This window comes from Oryzias latipes, chromosome 10, assembly GCF_002234675.1.
Source record: "Oryzias latipes chromosome 10, ASM223467v1".
Classification (NCBI taxonomy): domain Eukaryota; kingdom Metazoa; phylum Chordata; class Actinopteri; order Beloniformes; family Adrianichthyidae; genus Oryzias; species Oryzias latipes.
Genome location: NC_019868.2, coordinates 10,546,727 through 10,560,517, shown reverse-complemented (window position 1 = coordinate 10,560,517; position 13,791 = coordinate 10,546,727). Strand labels below are relative to the sequence as shown.

The window sequence follows — 13,791 nt, the reverse complement described above, 5'->3', positions numbered from 1 at the left end:
TGTGTTTTTGTCAAACGAGTGATTTATTTTTCAGCATCAATGTTAAAGCAGTTCAGACATTCAAAGATGAAACCGATTACTCATAAAAGATCTTATGAAAAAGCAGCAGCCGGCTTTGAAGAACAAAAGAAGTAACAACGAGAAAGAAATTATGAATGCACTGAAGCTCAGACCACAAAACTGCACAGCACAGAAAAGATTTAACTGCTCTGATTCCTAAAAAGATCATCCTGCTCTACTGTCAAAGGGGAAAGCTACTGCATCGGTGGACTTTACCAGTGGAGAAGTTTGACCAAAACTCTCCACTTCTGTTCTAATTTAGCTTTTTTTCTTTCCTTTATTGATCTGCAAAAAGGGTCACTTTGGTTGTAACTCCACCGTGAACACCCATGCTCGCTCGTGGAGTTCACAGCTTCTTGGCGCAGTCGGAGCAGTAGATGTGGTCTTGGTTGAAGACGAAGCGCTTGTTGGCCAGCGACAGGGAGCACTTCTTACAGTTGAAGCAGTACTCGTGCCAGGAGTACTGCTCGTAGTTCACCACGTTGGTGCCATGACCAAACCCTGCAGAGACAGTTTCTGTTTGATCAGTGTGGTCAGTTGCACCTGCTGGGTTTGCTGTGATTTTAGGCCATTGACTGTATAAAAGAGCTGGATAGAATGACCCCTCCCCCCTTATAGAAGTCCCATAGACTTCTATAAAGAAATAGACAGCTAGGACATTCTATTTGTCAAAAACACAGTTCTTGCTCTGCTACATTTTTTAACATGTTCTTGATAATCCTACATTTATCATGAGATTTTTTCTGTAACTATTTAAGTTATAAACTGACCGATCAGACTCTTCAATGAAAGTTTATAGTGCCACAATGTTCAAAACATTTGACAGATTCTCCGGAGCCTGCTTTCAAGTCATAGGGGTGTGGACTCCCAAGAAGTTCCTGATTGATGAGAGTGGTTGCCATAGACACGTCAACTCAGACTGACTTGGACCAATCATTGCTTTCTGAGATCGTCCGTATTGGGATAAAATGACAACCAAATTAACTTGAAAATGTTGGAGCCAGAAGGAAACTATTTTCTATGGATGATGTCACACTGTCTCCGCCCATTTCTCATATTACAGTTAGGCCCGGGATTATCCAAGAACTCTTGTAACCAATTAAAAGCCGGTTTTATGTTGCTTGATTTGAACTAAATTCAAAGACTAAAAGTGAATTTCTGACATTTTTTAAATCATTACTGTGGTATCACATATTTCAATGTTTGGAATAAAGTTAGAATTCTTTCTATTGAAACTATTTCACAAACTGCTTTGGTAACATTTATTACCTTTGAAACAAATCTCCATCTTTACAAAGTAAATAAAATATAGGTTCTACAGCTTGAGAATCATAAGCAAAACCATTTGAAAGAGTCTTGCAACTTTTTAGTCTTGTGCTCCTTTGGTGAAAGAAGATTTAAGGCTGCAAAAAATGCAGATGAGTTTATGGGGAAGCCATTGTTGTTGTTTATTTTTGAAACAGACATTAAAAACGATATCCTCCATTCATGGTTCATCCCTTTTCTAGTTTCTTTTCCTGCCTCCTATAAACATTTGAAACAAGGTAAAGGCTGAGTTAATTTAGGTGAAATTGGACTGACCTGTGATTGGGTTCTTGCAGCCGTGGCACTTCTTGGCCACGTCAGTTTTATAGCAATCCACACAGTAAACGTGATTCTCATGGGAAGTGAAGCGACTTCCTGCCAGAGGTTTACGGCAGGTCTGGCACACAAAACACTCGGAGTGCCATGGCTGGTCCTGGTAGCTGATCCCACCAGAAGTGATTGCCTTAACAAAGGACCATGAAGATGCATTGATTATATCTGCTAAAGTCTTGGTGGGGGCCCTATTTTCTTTCTTTAACAGCAAATTATATAAAAGAACTTGCACAGTGATACGCTCAGCATCTTTACCTGCTTGCAGTGAAAGCATTTCTTTGCAAACTTCTTGTCATGGCAGGGAACACAGAAGATGTCGTCTCCTTTGGCTAGAAAGCTCTGAGTGCGGATCGGCTGCTTGCATTCAAAGCAGGTGAAGCATTCCTCGTGCCACAACTTGTTCTTGTACTCCACATTCTGGGAGCCTGAAAGAAAACAACAATGCAGTAAAATCAATAAAAATTCCTTTTCAGCTCAAATAATGTTGAGATGTACTGGTTAAAAATCCTTCTAATGTACTGGTTAAAAATCCTTCTAATGTACTGGTTAAAAATCCTTCTAATCAACCCTGTTCACAGTTTGTGATCCTTTAAGTTCATGACTGGAAAAGTTTGCTTAAGAAGAGCCACACAATTCAAAGTTCAGTCCAAAGAAACACAGATCTTTTAAAGTCCTAACATCCAGCTCACCTGGCATCACCACCTTGTAGCAGCCCTGACAGCGGTTCCCATCCTCCCTCGAGCTACATTTGCCACACATTATCTTGCCGTCATCACGAGCGCTGAAGGGCTCACTGGCCAGCGGCTTATAGCACTTAGCACAGCGGAAGCAGTCCTCATGCCAGTAGCGGTTCTTATGGTGCAACTCCTGGCAAAAAAAAGAAGAGGTACAGGGTAAGTGCAGATGCTCTTAGAAGTTTTGTTGTGTTTTTTGTAAGACATTTTAATTTGTGAACCTTGCAGACCCTGAGCTCCTCCTTTTAAATGGTCTTTTCCAAGAACCACATCAACCGCAAGATTGTAAAATTATTTTACAATTATGTCAGATATAAGCATTCATATTTGTGTTTTATTTCTTTCTATGATTACAGCTAAATAAATAACATTTTCACGAGTTAATATGATGATGAAATTGTTTTGACAGAGGAAAAAAAAAAAGAACTGCAGCCAGAACTTTAGGCAGAACCACTACAAGGTTGGAAATCCCCACGGCGCTTGCCAACATTATACTCAGCATTACAGATATCCCAATCCCTGTCCAGCTGAGTATAATCAACATGCGCTGCCACGGGCCAGTTTCTATCAGGAAAACTACAATTTAAAGAAGAATCTTGTCCATCAGGACTCGGTCATCTCCAAGCTCAAAGACCAAATCATAAAAATGAACCAATTTTAAAAGAAACTATGAAAAGGAATAACACACAGAAAAGGGAAAATAACAATAATAATATTGATCCCCTCGGTGAACCACCACGTTATCATGGTGGAAGGGTTTGAGGGCTGGAGTGACCTGGAGAGCTAAGCTGTCTGTGACTGACGGCCATGATGGGTTCTCCTATGGCAGACAGCACCTTGGTGACGAGTGAGACTAAGAGCGGTTCAAAACCCCCTTATGAGCCAGTAACTACACGGTTTGAATATGTCAAATCAAAATGAAATGTTAAAAAATGAAACAAAACCGGAAAAGGTATTACAGGGACATTACTGAATGGACGATTATTTTCTTATTGCGTTTCATTTTTTAGGATTTAATTTTGATTTCTGGTTTATTAATTTTCTTTTCGGAAAAATTTTCCTTTTATTTTGTTTATTTTTTTTTTGGAATTGTGTTTTGGGGCCACAATACTATCCAATCCCTGCACAACCAGAGCAGGAGCACAGTTTGCATAGCCGGCAATAAGACGGACCTGTTCCTGGTGCGTGTTGGACTCCAGCAGGCCTACGCTTTGTCACTGGTTATGTTCAAAATTTTCATGAAGGCACAGCCAGGGGCCGTAATTTTCTTTCCTCTGCTTTAGGAGATGATATTGTCCTGTAAGCTCCTTCTGAGAAGGAATTCTAGCATGTGTTGGAGCAGTTAGGCCCACTTTGAAGTGACTGGGAAGAGGGTCAGCATCGACAAGTCTGAGGATGTGGTTCTTGACCAGAGAAAAGAAGTAACATTTTTAGACTATTAAAATCCTTTATTTATTTATTCCATTTATTCATTTAGTCCATTTTATATAAGAATTCTGGTTGTGCTCATTGACCTCAAACTGATGTGTGGCTCAAAAATCTGTCAAATATTTTAGCCAGGCTTTGATAAACTATGAAACAGCATCACTCAATGGATTGTTGGAGCATTAGGGCTATCAGGGCCCTAAATGAGTTGAGTAATACATACTGTGCTTCAACAAAATTATGTGAAAAGTTGAGTGCATTGTTTTGTATTTTACGAGTAACAAATGAAAAATGTTGAGTTATAGTGAATGAGTTGAATTAAATTAGACCTACACTGCAAAGGCCTGTTGTTGCAGATAAAAACAAAGTTTGATGAAAACTTTCCTTCAACCCATCAGTCTAATCACTGGTCTCTTGGCCCCTCTAGACATTCTGGGTAATGTAGTCATATAACATTACCTGGCTGATTTGTTTCACTTAACACACCCTATCACCCAGTGTACCTATGAACCTGCTAGGTGAGGGAGTTTAAATATCTTGGGGTTTGTTTACAAGTGAGGGAAGATCAGAGTGTGAGAAGCACAAGCAGATTGGTGGGCATCCGCTGTCATGCGGTTGTTGTGTCGGTTTGTTGTGGTGAAGAAGGAGTTGAGTCACAATTTACCTGTCGATCTTTGTTTCAATTCTCACCCATGATCATGAGCTCTGGGTCATGACCGAAAGAATGAGGTTCCAGATAAAAGTGGCTGAAATTAGTTTCCTCCGCACATTGGTTGGATGCTCCCTTAGAGAAAGGGTGAGGAGCTTGGTCATCGGAGAGAGCTCAGCTCCTTTACATTGAGGGGGACCCTCGTTCCCCCCAAAAAACAACCGGGAACCATATCTCAAGTGTTCCCAATAATTTATTATAGGCATAGAAATCCCGGTGGTGCAGGATCATTTTTTAAAAAGGTACTTTTTCTATCAGAAAACCTTTAATTTTTGTTTTATACTTCAAATCCAATCAGGATTCCAAAACTTTCAATTTGTAAGAGACTTAAATGTGCAACCACAGGTATTTTGGAAATGTTGATGCTTCAGACACCTTGGTTGTTGATCCACTTTTTCCTCCACCAAAACATGAATATAAAAGGAAACTCTGGGCTCTCACCTTGGCGTCGGCACCAATGGGGCGCTTGCACTCTGCACAGGTGTTGGCACAGAGCTTATCAAAGCATTTGGTGCAAACGTGCTTCTCATCCTTCTTCACGTACTTCTTCCCGTGCAGGTTGTCACGGCAATAGTAACAGTCAAAGCGATCAGTCATGGTGGAGGTGACGTAACTCCTGGGACCTGCGGAAAAACCGAGAGAGGTCATTCATCTTCTCTGCTGTTCCTTCAAGGCATCAGATGAGGGCACTGTTGCCTTTTCTGACAGTCCTGAGAGGAGCATGTAGGTGACTGAGACTGGAATGTCAAAGTCTGCACCTTGAAAATTGAAAACAATGAAAAAGGATGTTTTATCCAAATGTTATTATTTCAGCCAAGGTATCAAAACTATAGGGTCAATATTGCAGAGCATGTTTTTCCATAGTCTTTTTAAGAGACACTATGTGGCTCTAGCAACAGCATACCAAACTGATGAGAGAGGTGTGAGTGAGATGGAGCAGCAGCCCGCAGATGTCCACTCTGACCTGCAGACCTTTATCCGGCTCAGGAAAGCTGAGCTCACACCTTTTAACCTCCAGTGTATTGGCATTTTTTTTATAGATCTTTTAAACAAATATTAGCTGTAATTAGAAATACATATGTATATTTGTAATACATTTATATTCAGGTCAGGTTCTGAAACGGCACACTATAAGAACGACACAAACATAATTTCAATCCATTAGTAAATATGGAGACAATAGAAAGGATGACATCCTAGTTACCATAGGAGCAGCACAAATGTTTTTGAAACAGGACTACAGCTATTTTAGTGTGATGTGGTAAACAGGCATGCGAACAAAGTGAGCCTCCCTAAGTGTTCTGTATGTCCCTGTGTGTGGATTGATAAATGGGACAGTGTTTGGAGTGAGGAAGTAATGCGCAGCTGTGCACCGAGGATAAAGAGAGGATCGAGACCACATGCAGAACCCACCCAGTCCAACCCTGTTTTGCACATCACACAGCTTTGTTTTGGAGCCCAGTTGACCCAGAGAACTATTTCAAATGTGAATTCTATTTAAAGAAACCACCCCTAAATGGGGGATAAATGTAGAGGCATGCAGAGGACTGCCGGGACTATGGAACCATTGTGCCCCCCTCCTGACAAAGGTCCAGAACTTTAATCTTGCTCCCAGTGAAGCAGCTGCCTGCTGTTAAACCACAACTGTGGTTTCTGCAGGGATATGTCCTCTGAAGTATGGAAGGTCACAGTGGGACTTGTTTCTAAGTGTTAAAAGTGGATAACAAACAAAAGATTGGCTCCTTATCAACATATTTTTGTGATCATGTGCAATAAAACATCTTTTAAACATTTTTAAAAGCTGCAATGAAAAGCAAAAGTATGACCAAGAGAGATAGGTGAGGGTCTTTTTCATGTTTGATATATATGTATATATGAATTCCACCCTTAGATAACTATTGAAGCCATATATGTGTGTGTGTGTATATATATATATATATATATATATATATATATATATATATATATATATATATATATATATAAAATCGTGTTAAACATTGAAATGCATAGAAAAAAACAAATAAAAAAGTTATGAAGAGGCATTTTCATTATAATTTCAATGAAAAACACAAATCTTATTGAAAGAATTTTTCCTTAGTATTAGTTCCTATATTTCCTTTGTTGTTTGCATTTGCAAACTCCTTTGAGTTTTTAAAATAATCTTTAATTCTTGGAATACCGTCATGGTCACAAACATACCATAGTTGTTTCTTACCACAGAACTTTACTCAGTGCAGGTAGGTACACTAACAGACACACTAAGATAAACACAACGGCAGAAACAATCAACAAAGAAATTGTGATTAAAAAAAAGCTAGTGAAAAACTGTGGTCTGTTTCATGAAGGTGGAAACCTCACAAAAGAATATTGAAAATGAAGCAGTACTTCTATAAGCCCACTAAATTGTAGATTGGGTGGATAAGCCAATTGTAGTAAAAATAACACAACAATAATAAATTATTATAATGAAAAACTTAAAGAACCTTTATTTTTTTTCTTCTACCAACAAAGGGAGACCTTAAAATGCATCTTATTCCCTTTTAAAATCACTTCCTGAAAATGCTTTTTGGAAGCTTGTTAGTTCAACAAATCCACCTAAAGGGCTGCTGGAAATTGTTATTGTTTGAAATAATTTTACCTGAGTGCCTGTAGAAGGTCATGTTTGATTCCGAGTGAGTCAAAAAATGAAGGAGAAAAAGAGGTGTTCGATCAGGGACCGCAGCATCCAAGACAAGTCAGAGACCACATCATCAAGGCCTGTTTATACCCCTCTGTGACCCAAACAAACCCTGACCCCACGCCCAAATCCACCCTGAACCCTTCCAATCCTTTTTAGGACATGCATTAGAGAAGTGATTGGGTAAAGGGAGAGGGTGATTCAGGGGGAAAGATTAGGTGATACAGATTGGATTCCACTGAGGTAACATCAGTGGTTAAAGCAGGAGGAAATAGTCTGTAGGACAGGACATCAAATGCTGCCAGTGCATCAATGTGAGGGGCTTTGATGAACCCTTCGGGGCATGTTCACAAGCTGAAGTATCTTTAGGTCTTTAAATGACTCTTTAGTGTGACCATTCCAATTTTACTAATATTTAATTATTTTCCTTCAAATTTTAAAAGGCTGAATTTGCAAAGACTCACCTACATCTGCAACAAGTAGAAGTTAAAAGAGTCAGTCAGAGCTGCGCCACAAAATATTCAACACATTTCTAACTTAAAAACGAATTCCACCCTTAGAAAATTGTTGAAGCCATAATGTGTGTGGATCATCATAAAAAATATTTTTAGTTTGGTTTTGACGGTCCAAATTCAAGGTTGAGGACATAAACAATGAAGACAAAAATTGCTGCCATGTGGTCATTTGAGCAATAGACCCCTGCAAGTAAATGAGAAAAAAATAATAAAGTAATGTTTGTGTGGTCAGGCTGGGTTTATAAAAGGGCATCTGGATGTGATAAAACATGTTTGATCAGGTCCATTATTACAGAACACAACATTACATTTGCTCTCTTTTAATCATCGGTCACTAAACGAATGAAAACCCACACAGACTAATTAATGTGCAGTGTGGCGCCACTTCTCTGAGCCAACAAAAGCCTCCTGAGGAGATGATCTGCTTTGCTGCATTAGAAAAATTTCCCAGACTTCCACTCACTATTTGCATTGTTACATTTCCTTTCACGGTCCGCATAGTTTCATTTTAATGCAGAAACCCTTTTTCTATTCTGTTCAAAGTTTTAAAATCTCTCCCATCATGCATCTGTTTGTCTTTTTTTTAGTAAGACATTGACGGATCTTGGAAACTGATGATAGAAAGGCTTAAGCTTTTTCAGAATCACGCAGATCTTTTGCCCTTAACTTTTCCCTGAATCATCAAGATGTACCCCACAATTCAGCAACGCTACAGTAAAATCTAAAAGATATGAAATGACCTTACTTCCTGTCAAATTGGATACACATAAGTATAAAACATTTGCTACAAGTGTTTTGCATAAAAAATTTTACTTTTTAAATTGAAAATAAAAAAAGTAAATGTATAATATCAACTTTACAATTATCCATAAAAAAGTAAACATGAAGGGCATTATAGGAATTTTTTTTAATTTTTTTTTACGTAAAATAAAAACATTTTTAATTTACATTAACAATGCAAATATAAAGGTGCTAAAAGACCAAGCAAAAACACAGAAAACAAATCAGATCTTTTAATTTATGTACAAATATATAAAAAGAAAAAACACAATGCTTCTATAGAAATTCTTATAGCAAATATGTAACTCAAGTGGGACAGAAGTCCTGATACACAATACAATATTCACATGCACAGCAGAAGATTAATGCTAATTTCAATAAGTAATATCAAGAACTGCATAGAATTAGAAGCACAAAAAGAAAATAATTGTATCTCCGAATTTAATTTTTTTTAAATTTATTACTATGTGACAACATGAGATCAGATAACTGAGGATGATGAGAATAAACATCATTAATACCTAGCAACAAAAGGCCTCATCCATCAGACAGCAGTCTTGTTTTGTCGACATAACCTTTTAGCCTGTGTCTCTCCTGCAAATCTGGTTAGTGGGCAGAAAGGCTGAAGCCATGGTATCTCTGTGAGGCAACAATGACTCATCAAGCACACCCACACACACAAAGCTGCGCCACAGTTTGGACATAAGGTCAGGATCTGGCTAAAAAGGCCAGACACAGCCAGGTTGCTTTGGTGTTGACAAACGCTAGAAGGGAGAAATCATGCAGAGGCACTCCTAAATGAGTGGTGCAATTCACACAATGTAGATGGAGGCCTTCATAAAGGTTGTTGTGCACGTCAACTCCCACAGTTCCAAACTGACTCAAGTCTCCGACTCAGACAGTTAGTTTTTCTGCTTGTGAGGAGAACTGAGCTTCAAAGATGAAGGATGTGAGTTTCTTCTCCGTATAAAAAGCCATGCTGGTCTTTTAATCATACACTCAAATGGCAGCAAAGGGCAGCAGATGTTGTTTCACTTTATCCTGTCCTCAGCGGGACAAAGGGTGGCACTTGAGTGCACAGTTATGTCCTCATTAACCAGTCAGAGCATAACTGCTTCATCAGAAATATTTCTTTAAAGGCAAATAAAAAAGAAAACTGTAAAATCTAAAAACAAAAAGCTCAGTTTTTCTTTGGCTGGAGAGTACAAACAAGCAGCTTTACCTATTTAGGTCTCAAGTTCAGAGCACTGCTGCATTCAATCCATCAACTTCAGCTGTGCATGGGCCACACCCTGTTTCCCTCTCTGCTTCATTCCCGTCAATAACATGCAAAGGGGTTAGACTTTTCTTTGCAAAAACACGTCCCAGACGGGATTTACTGCCAAATACGGCAGCTGTCTTGGTGCTGTTGGTGACACCACAGATTACAGAATAGAAAAATAGACTTGATAAATGCATCATGACGAATTACAGTTTGATAAAAAGATTTGTGCAGACATTTTTATTTAAAAGGTAGTGAATCGTACACATTTCTAGGACTTAAGTCTTAACAAATATTTTTCTTCACTGGTTTGCAGTTGGAATACAAAAGCTCAAAATCTAAGTCTGAAGTGAATGTAAGTGTGTCTTTGCACCTGTTGCTTCTTTAAATTCTCTGTATTGACCTATTTTGGGAGGTTTTGTGAAAGGGTGTAGTGAGTCCTCGATAGCAGGAAATCTCACACTGTGGTAAGCCTAGTGGGTCCACAGGAGTGTAGTAGAGCAGCACACAACTGAGTTATTGTCTTGGAAACCGATAAAATTCACCAGAGAGCATTTTTAGCTCCTTGGAAGAATTAACAACACAACTTCTTGGTTTCATCAGAGTTGTAGCTGCAGTAGTTGCTTTCGTAAAGGTTTTTAAAGACCCTCTCCAATGAGAATCGTGTGTTTTGGTGTTTTTAACATGTTTCTGTAGCATTTTTCTGATGAGGGAGGACACATATGAAGAAAATTAAGATTAAAATTGCCTTACTGGGCATTTCATTATTCAAATAGTTGTGAATCAGGAGCAGATGAAAAAATGCTGTTGGCAAAAGTTTGAAGATGCAGTAGGTGCTACAGTCAGTGGGTAACCAGCTCCTTGCTCCGCTCCATTCTGATGCATCCACCTGTAGACGACTAGATCCATATACATGGTTGTTTTCCTCATCGGAGCTGGTATCTGGATCAAACCTACAGCTGGATAGCTACCGTATTGCTCACCATTTTTGTTGCACCGGTAATATTAGTTTGGGGTTGTGAGGGGCTGTAAGGTAAAGGGAGAGAGTGTAAATAAATGGATGATAAGAAGTGGGGGCAGGATTATTCAATGCCAACAATCCCACCCATAACAATTTCTGTTGATCTACTGACACGCTGCAGAAATTATGTCCTAGAGAACAACACAGGTTTTTGAAATTTTGCCTAAAAACAGCATACCGCATCATGATTAATAATTAATCATAATTAAAGGATCAATGGGAACGCATTTATAATAGATCAAAAGAGGATTGGAGTTAGCTAAGCAGCAGTGGATGCAGTTTATTTTACCCAAATAACAAATGTATCTGCTAACGTTTTCTTTGTTTGTGCTCCATTGGGGAGTTTTGCGAACAAAACTCATCAAGAAGCTGTAACCAAGCTGGTTCTTAACTCACATGGGCATTTTGACTGGGACGGGTGCAGATCAGATTGTGTTTTAACAAGAATTGTAAGCATAAATGTATGGTTCATGAAAGTACGGGGTTGTTAGAACAAAAGCAAAAAAAAAAAAAGCTACTCCAAATATGGCTGTTATCCTACATTTTAGAAGTAATTTCCTTAAAATAAAATAAACTTCCAAAGTTCACAAAGTAGAAACAGTTCCCTTGAGGCAGAATGATTTATGAACCCTGTCTTAGTGTCTTTCAGTGAAAAGCCAGCTAGCACAGACGTCCTATCTAGTCATATTTAATCATCAACCAGGATGGCGCGATAAAAAGCAGAGCCACAAAAAAACTTGTTTTAGTTCACTATACACACAAGCTTTTTAAACCAACAAAGCATTTATTGTGGCATAAAGGTATACATATTTAAGATAAGAGAACCTTAAAGCAGCATGATTAAGTCTTTTTAAAGTGGTTTATATAGTGCTGCAGGAAGCCCTTTGAATTAATTGCTGAAAGTTTATTAGTTACACAACTAAGCACCAAAGTTTGATGACTTTCGAAGAATGAAGTCAACTCACAGAAGCACAAATAGCCCCAGAAAATAAAGCGTGGTCTGCAGGTCTCTTCAATGACATCATGGTTTGGCAGCTGCTCAAACACCACGGGAGAACATGTATGTTTTTGCAGTTTGGAGCCAAGCATGACACAGTCGGGCTCTGCCCTTCCTCCTCCAGACCAACACATATCCATGCATGAAAAGATGGACCACGAAGTTATGGCACAATTCATTTAACTCCAAAACTGATCATACACATGTTTACAAATTAATCTATCACAGTCAGCCACGCAAATCTACTCAAGGGACACAAAAACAGCCTCCAATGCCAAACAAAAAAACACCAAAAAAATCCTGAAATATTGGAACTCTTCTTTTCTCTTCCAGTCTTGCTTTATGTCATGAAGCTAGACAATGTTCTGAATAACCACTTAAAGTTAAAAAGACACTGACTGCATCAAAACACATACATCCATGGAAAACGGAATGTATAGATGTTGGCTGGCATTTAAAGGTTAAACTTCTGCCCAAATAAATGTATTAAGAAAATAAAGCACTAAAGTTATTTTTATCTTAACTGTACAGAAATGTTTTGGTTTTTAGCAAAATTAGCTTGTATAATTATCTTGCACGACAAAGAATTGTATCCTCCTCACTCTTTTGTTTGATGCATGCAGCAGGGCTGTTTCTGGACTCACCTCTGAAGTGCACAGATGATCAGATGAGCGTCCGTCTCTGTGAGCGTGTGCTGGCTCTGACTGAGAGCTGCAAATGTGATCCGGCAGTGCAGCTTTAAGACAGGAGGAGACAGAGAGAAGGAGGAAGAAAAAAAAAATTGGGAAAGCATGCAGGACATGGGCGAAACCTCTTTCACTTCTCATAAACAATGACCTCAACCAGGAATTTGGAGTCGTCTCTTTGAAAGTTCTCATTGGTTCTGAACTTGTGTGGAAAATATTGCAAATTTTCAAGCACCAATGAGCGTTGAAACCAAAGATTTGTGCAGATCTGATGTATGGACATGACCTTTCTACTGTTTAGAAAAGATGAAGGAAGTTGCTGGACTTTTTTTTTGTCTCTCTTCAGTTCTCGCCTTACTAATTTCCTTTTTAGGTAAAGAATAACTGTTTAATTAGTTTGACCCTGCAGGTTAAACCAACAAATTCAAAAACAATTACAGGTTTATAAAGAAAATGCTCTAGATTTGTTTCTGGTTCTAAAAATGGGGACCAGCTTTTACACCACCTCTTCTGTCCTCAAAGTCTGTTAATACATGTCAGCGGTAGTAAAACATTAACTGTCAATTAAATGGGTCTGTTTCCTTCAAACATAGGATAATCACCAAACAGCGTTATGAAGCCTCAGTCAGCCTCAAACTAAAACTTCACATTCGTTCAGGGCAGAATTCAACTCTGCAAAAAAAATTTTTTTGAAAAAAAGAAAGGAAAATCAGAGGAATTTGCAATTAGAGAAGAAAACTTGGAGCTAACTTTCAGAAAGGCCATTTCCTCCCGTCATCTGTAATTTGTGTGCTGACATTCTTCAGCACTTGAGGGAGTTGTGTCCTTATTAGGAGCATGTTACCTGATATTTGGCACAATTCACTCACAAGAGCATTGAAGGCTGTTGGTTCAGACTGTGTCTGGATTTCACACTCGCACCACCTACGTTTCATACATGACAGCAAGTGTTTTATGGATTCCACAGTACTCTGGTCATTTGTATTTTAATCAATTAATTAAATTAAATAAAAAAACAAAACATTTTGGTGGATGCTATAAACACTAATAAAAATGGTAAGCATCCTTCCTTTGCCACACTTTTTCTACAAATGGAGTAAATTGTAAAAGCTAATTCACAATAATGTGAGCCTTCAAAATAAAGAATTATGCTTCCCAAATAGTTTTTCTATTTAAAAAAATGAATAAAAAAACTTTTACATGTGCGGTCGACCTTTGATCCGAAGCTCACAGGTTTGGTTCCCATCTTACACGCCCATGTCGACCCAGAGGTTACAGTTTGGCA

General features: G+C 38.5%; 1 protein-coding gene across 2 annotated transcripts; it reads right to left on the bottom strand.

Moving 5' to 3' along the window:
* fhl1 (four and a half LIM domains 1) lies at nt 1–12,583 on the bottom strand. 2 transcript variants are annotated; one of them, XM_004073107.4, is made up of 6 exons: nt 12,465–12,583; nt 5,008–5,189; nt 2,388–2,565; nt 1,954–2,123; nt 1,642–1,828; nt 1–561 (listed from the first exon to the last, which is right to left on the bottom strand). In XM_004073107.4, the coding sequence occupies exons 2-6, from the start codon at nt 5,161–5,163 to the stop codon at nt 407–409; spliced, it is 846 nt and encodes a 281-aa protein (XP_004073155.1). In that variant the 5' UTR covers nt 5,164–5,189; nt 12,465–12,583; the 3' UTR covers nt 1–406. The 2 variants fall into 2 exon arrangements, with proteins under 2 accessions (XP_004073155.1, XP_004073154.1); XM_004073106.3 differs by lacking the exon at nt 12,465–12,583 and adding an exon at nt 7,208–7,344.
* Nucleotides 12,584–13,791: the final 1,208 nt, after the last annotated feature.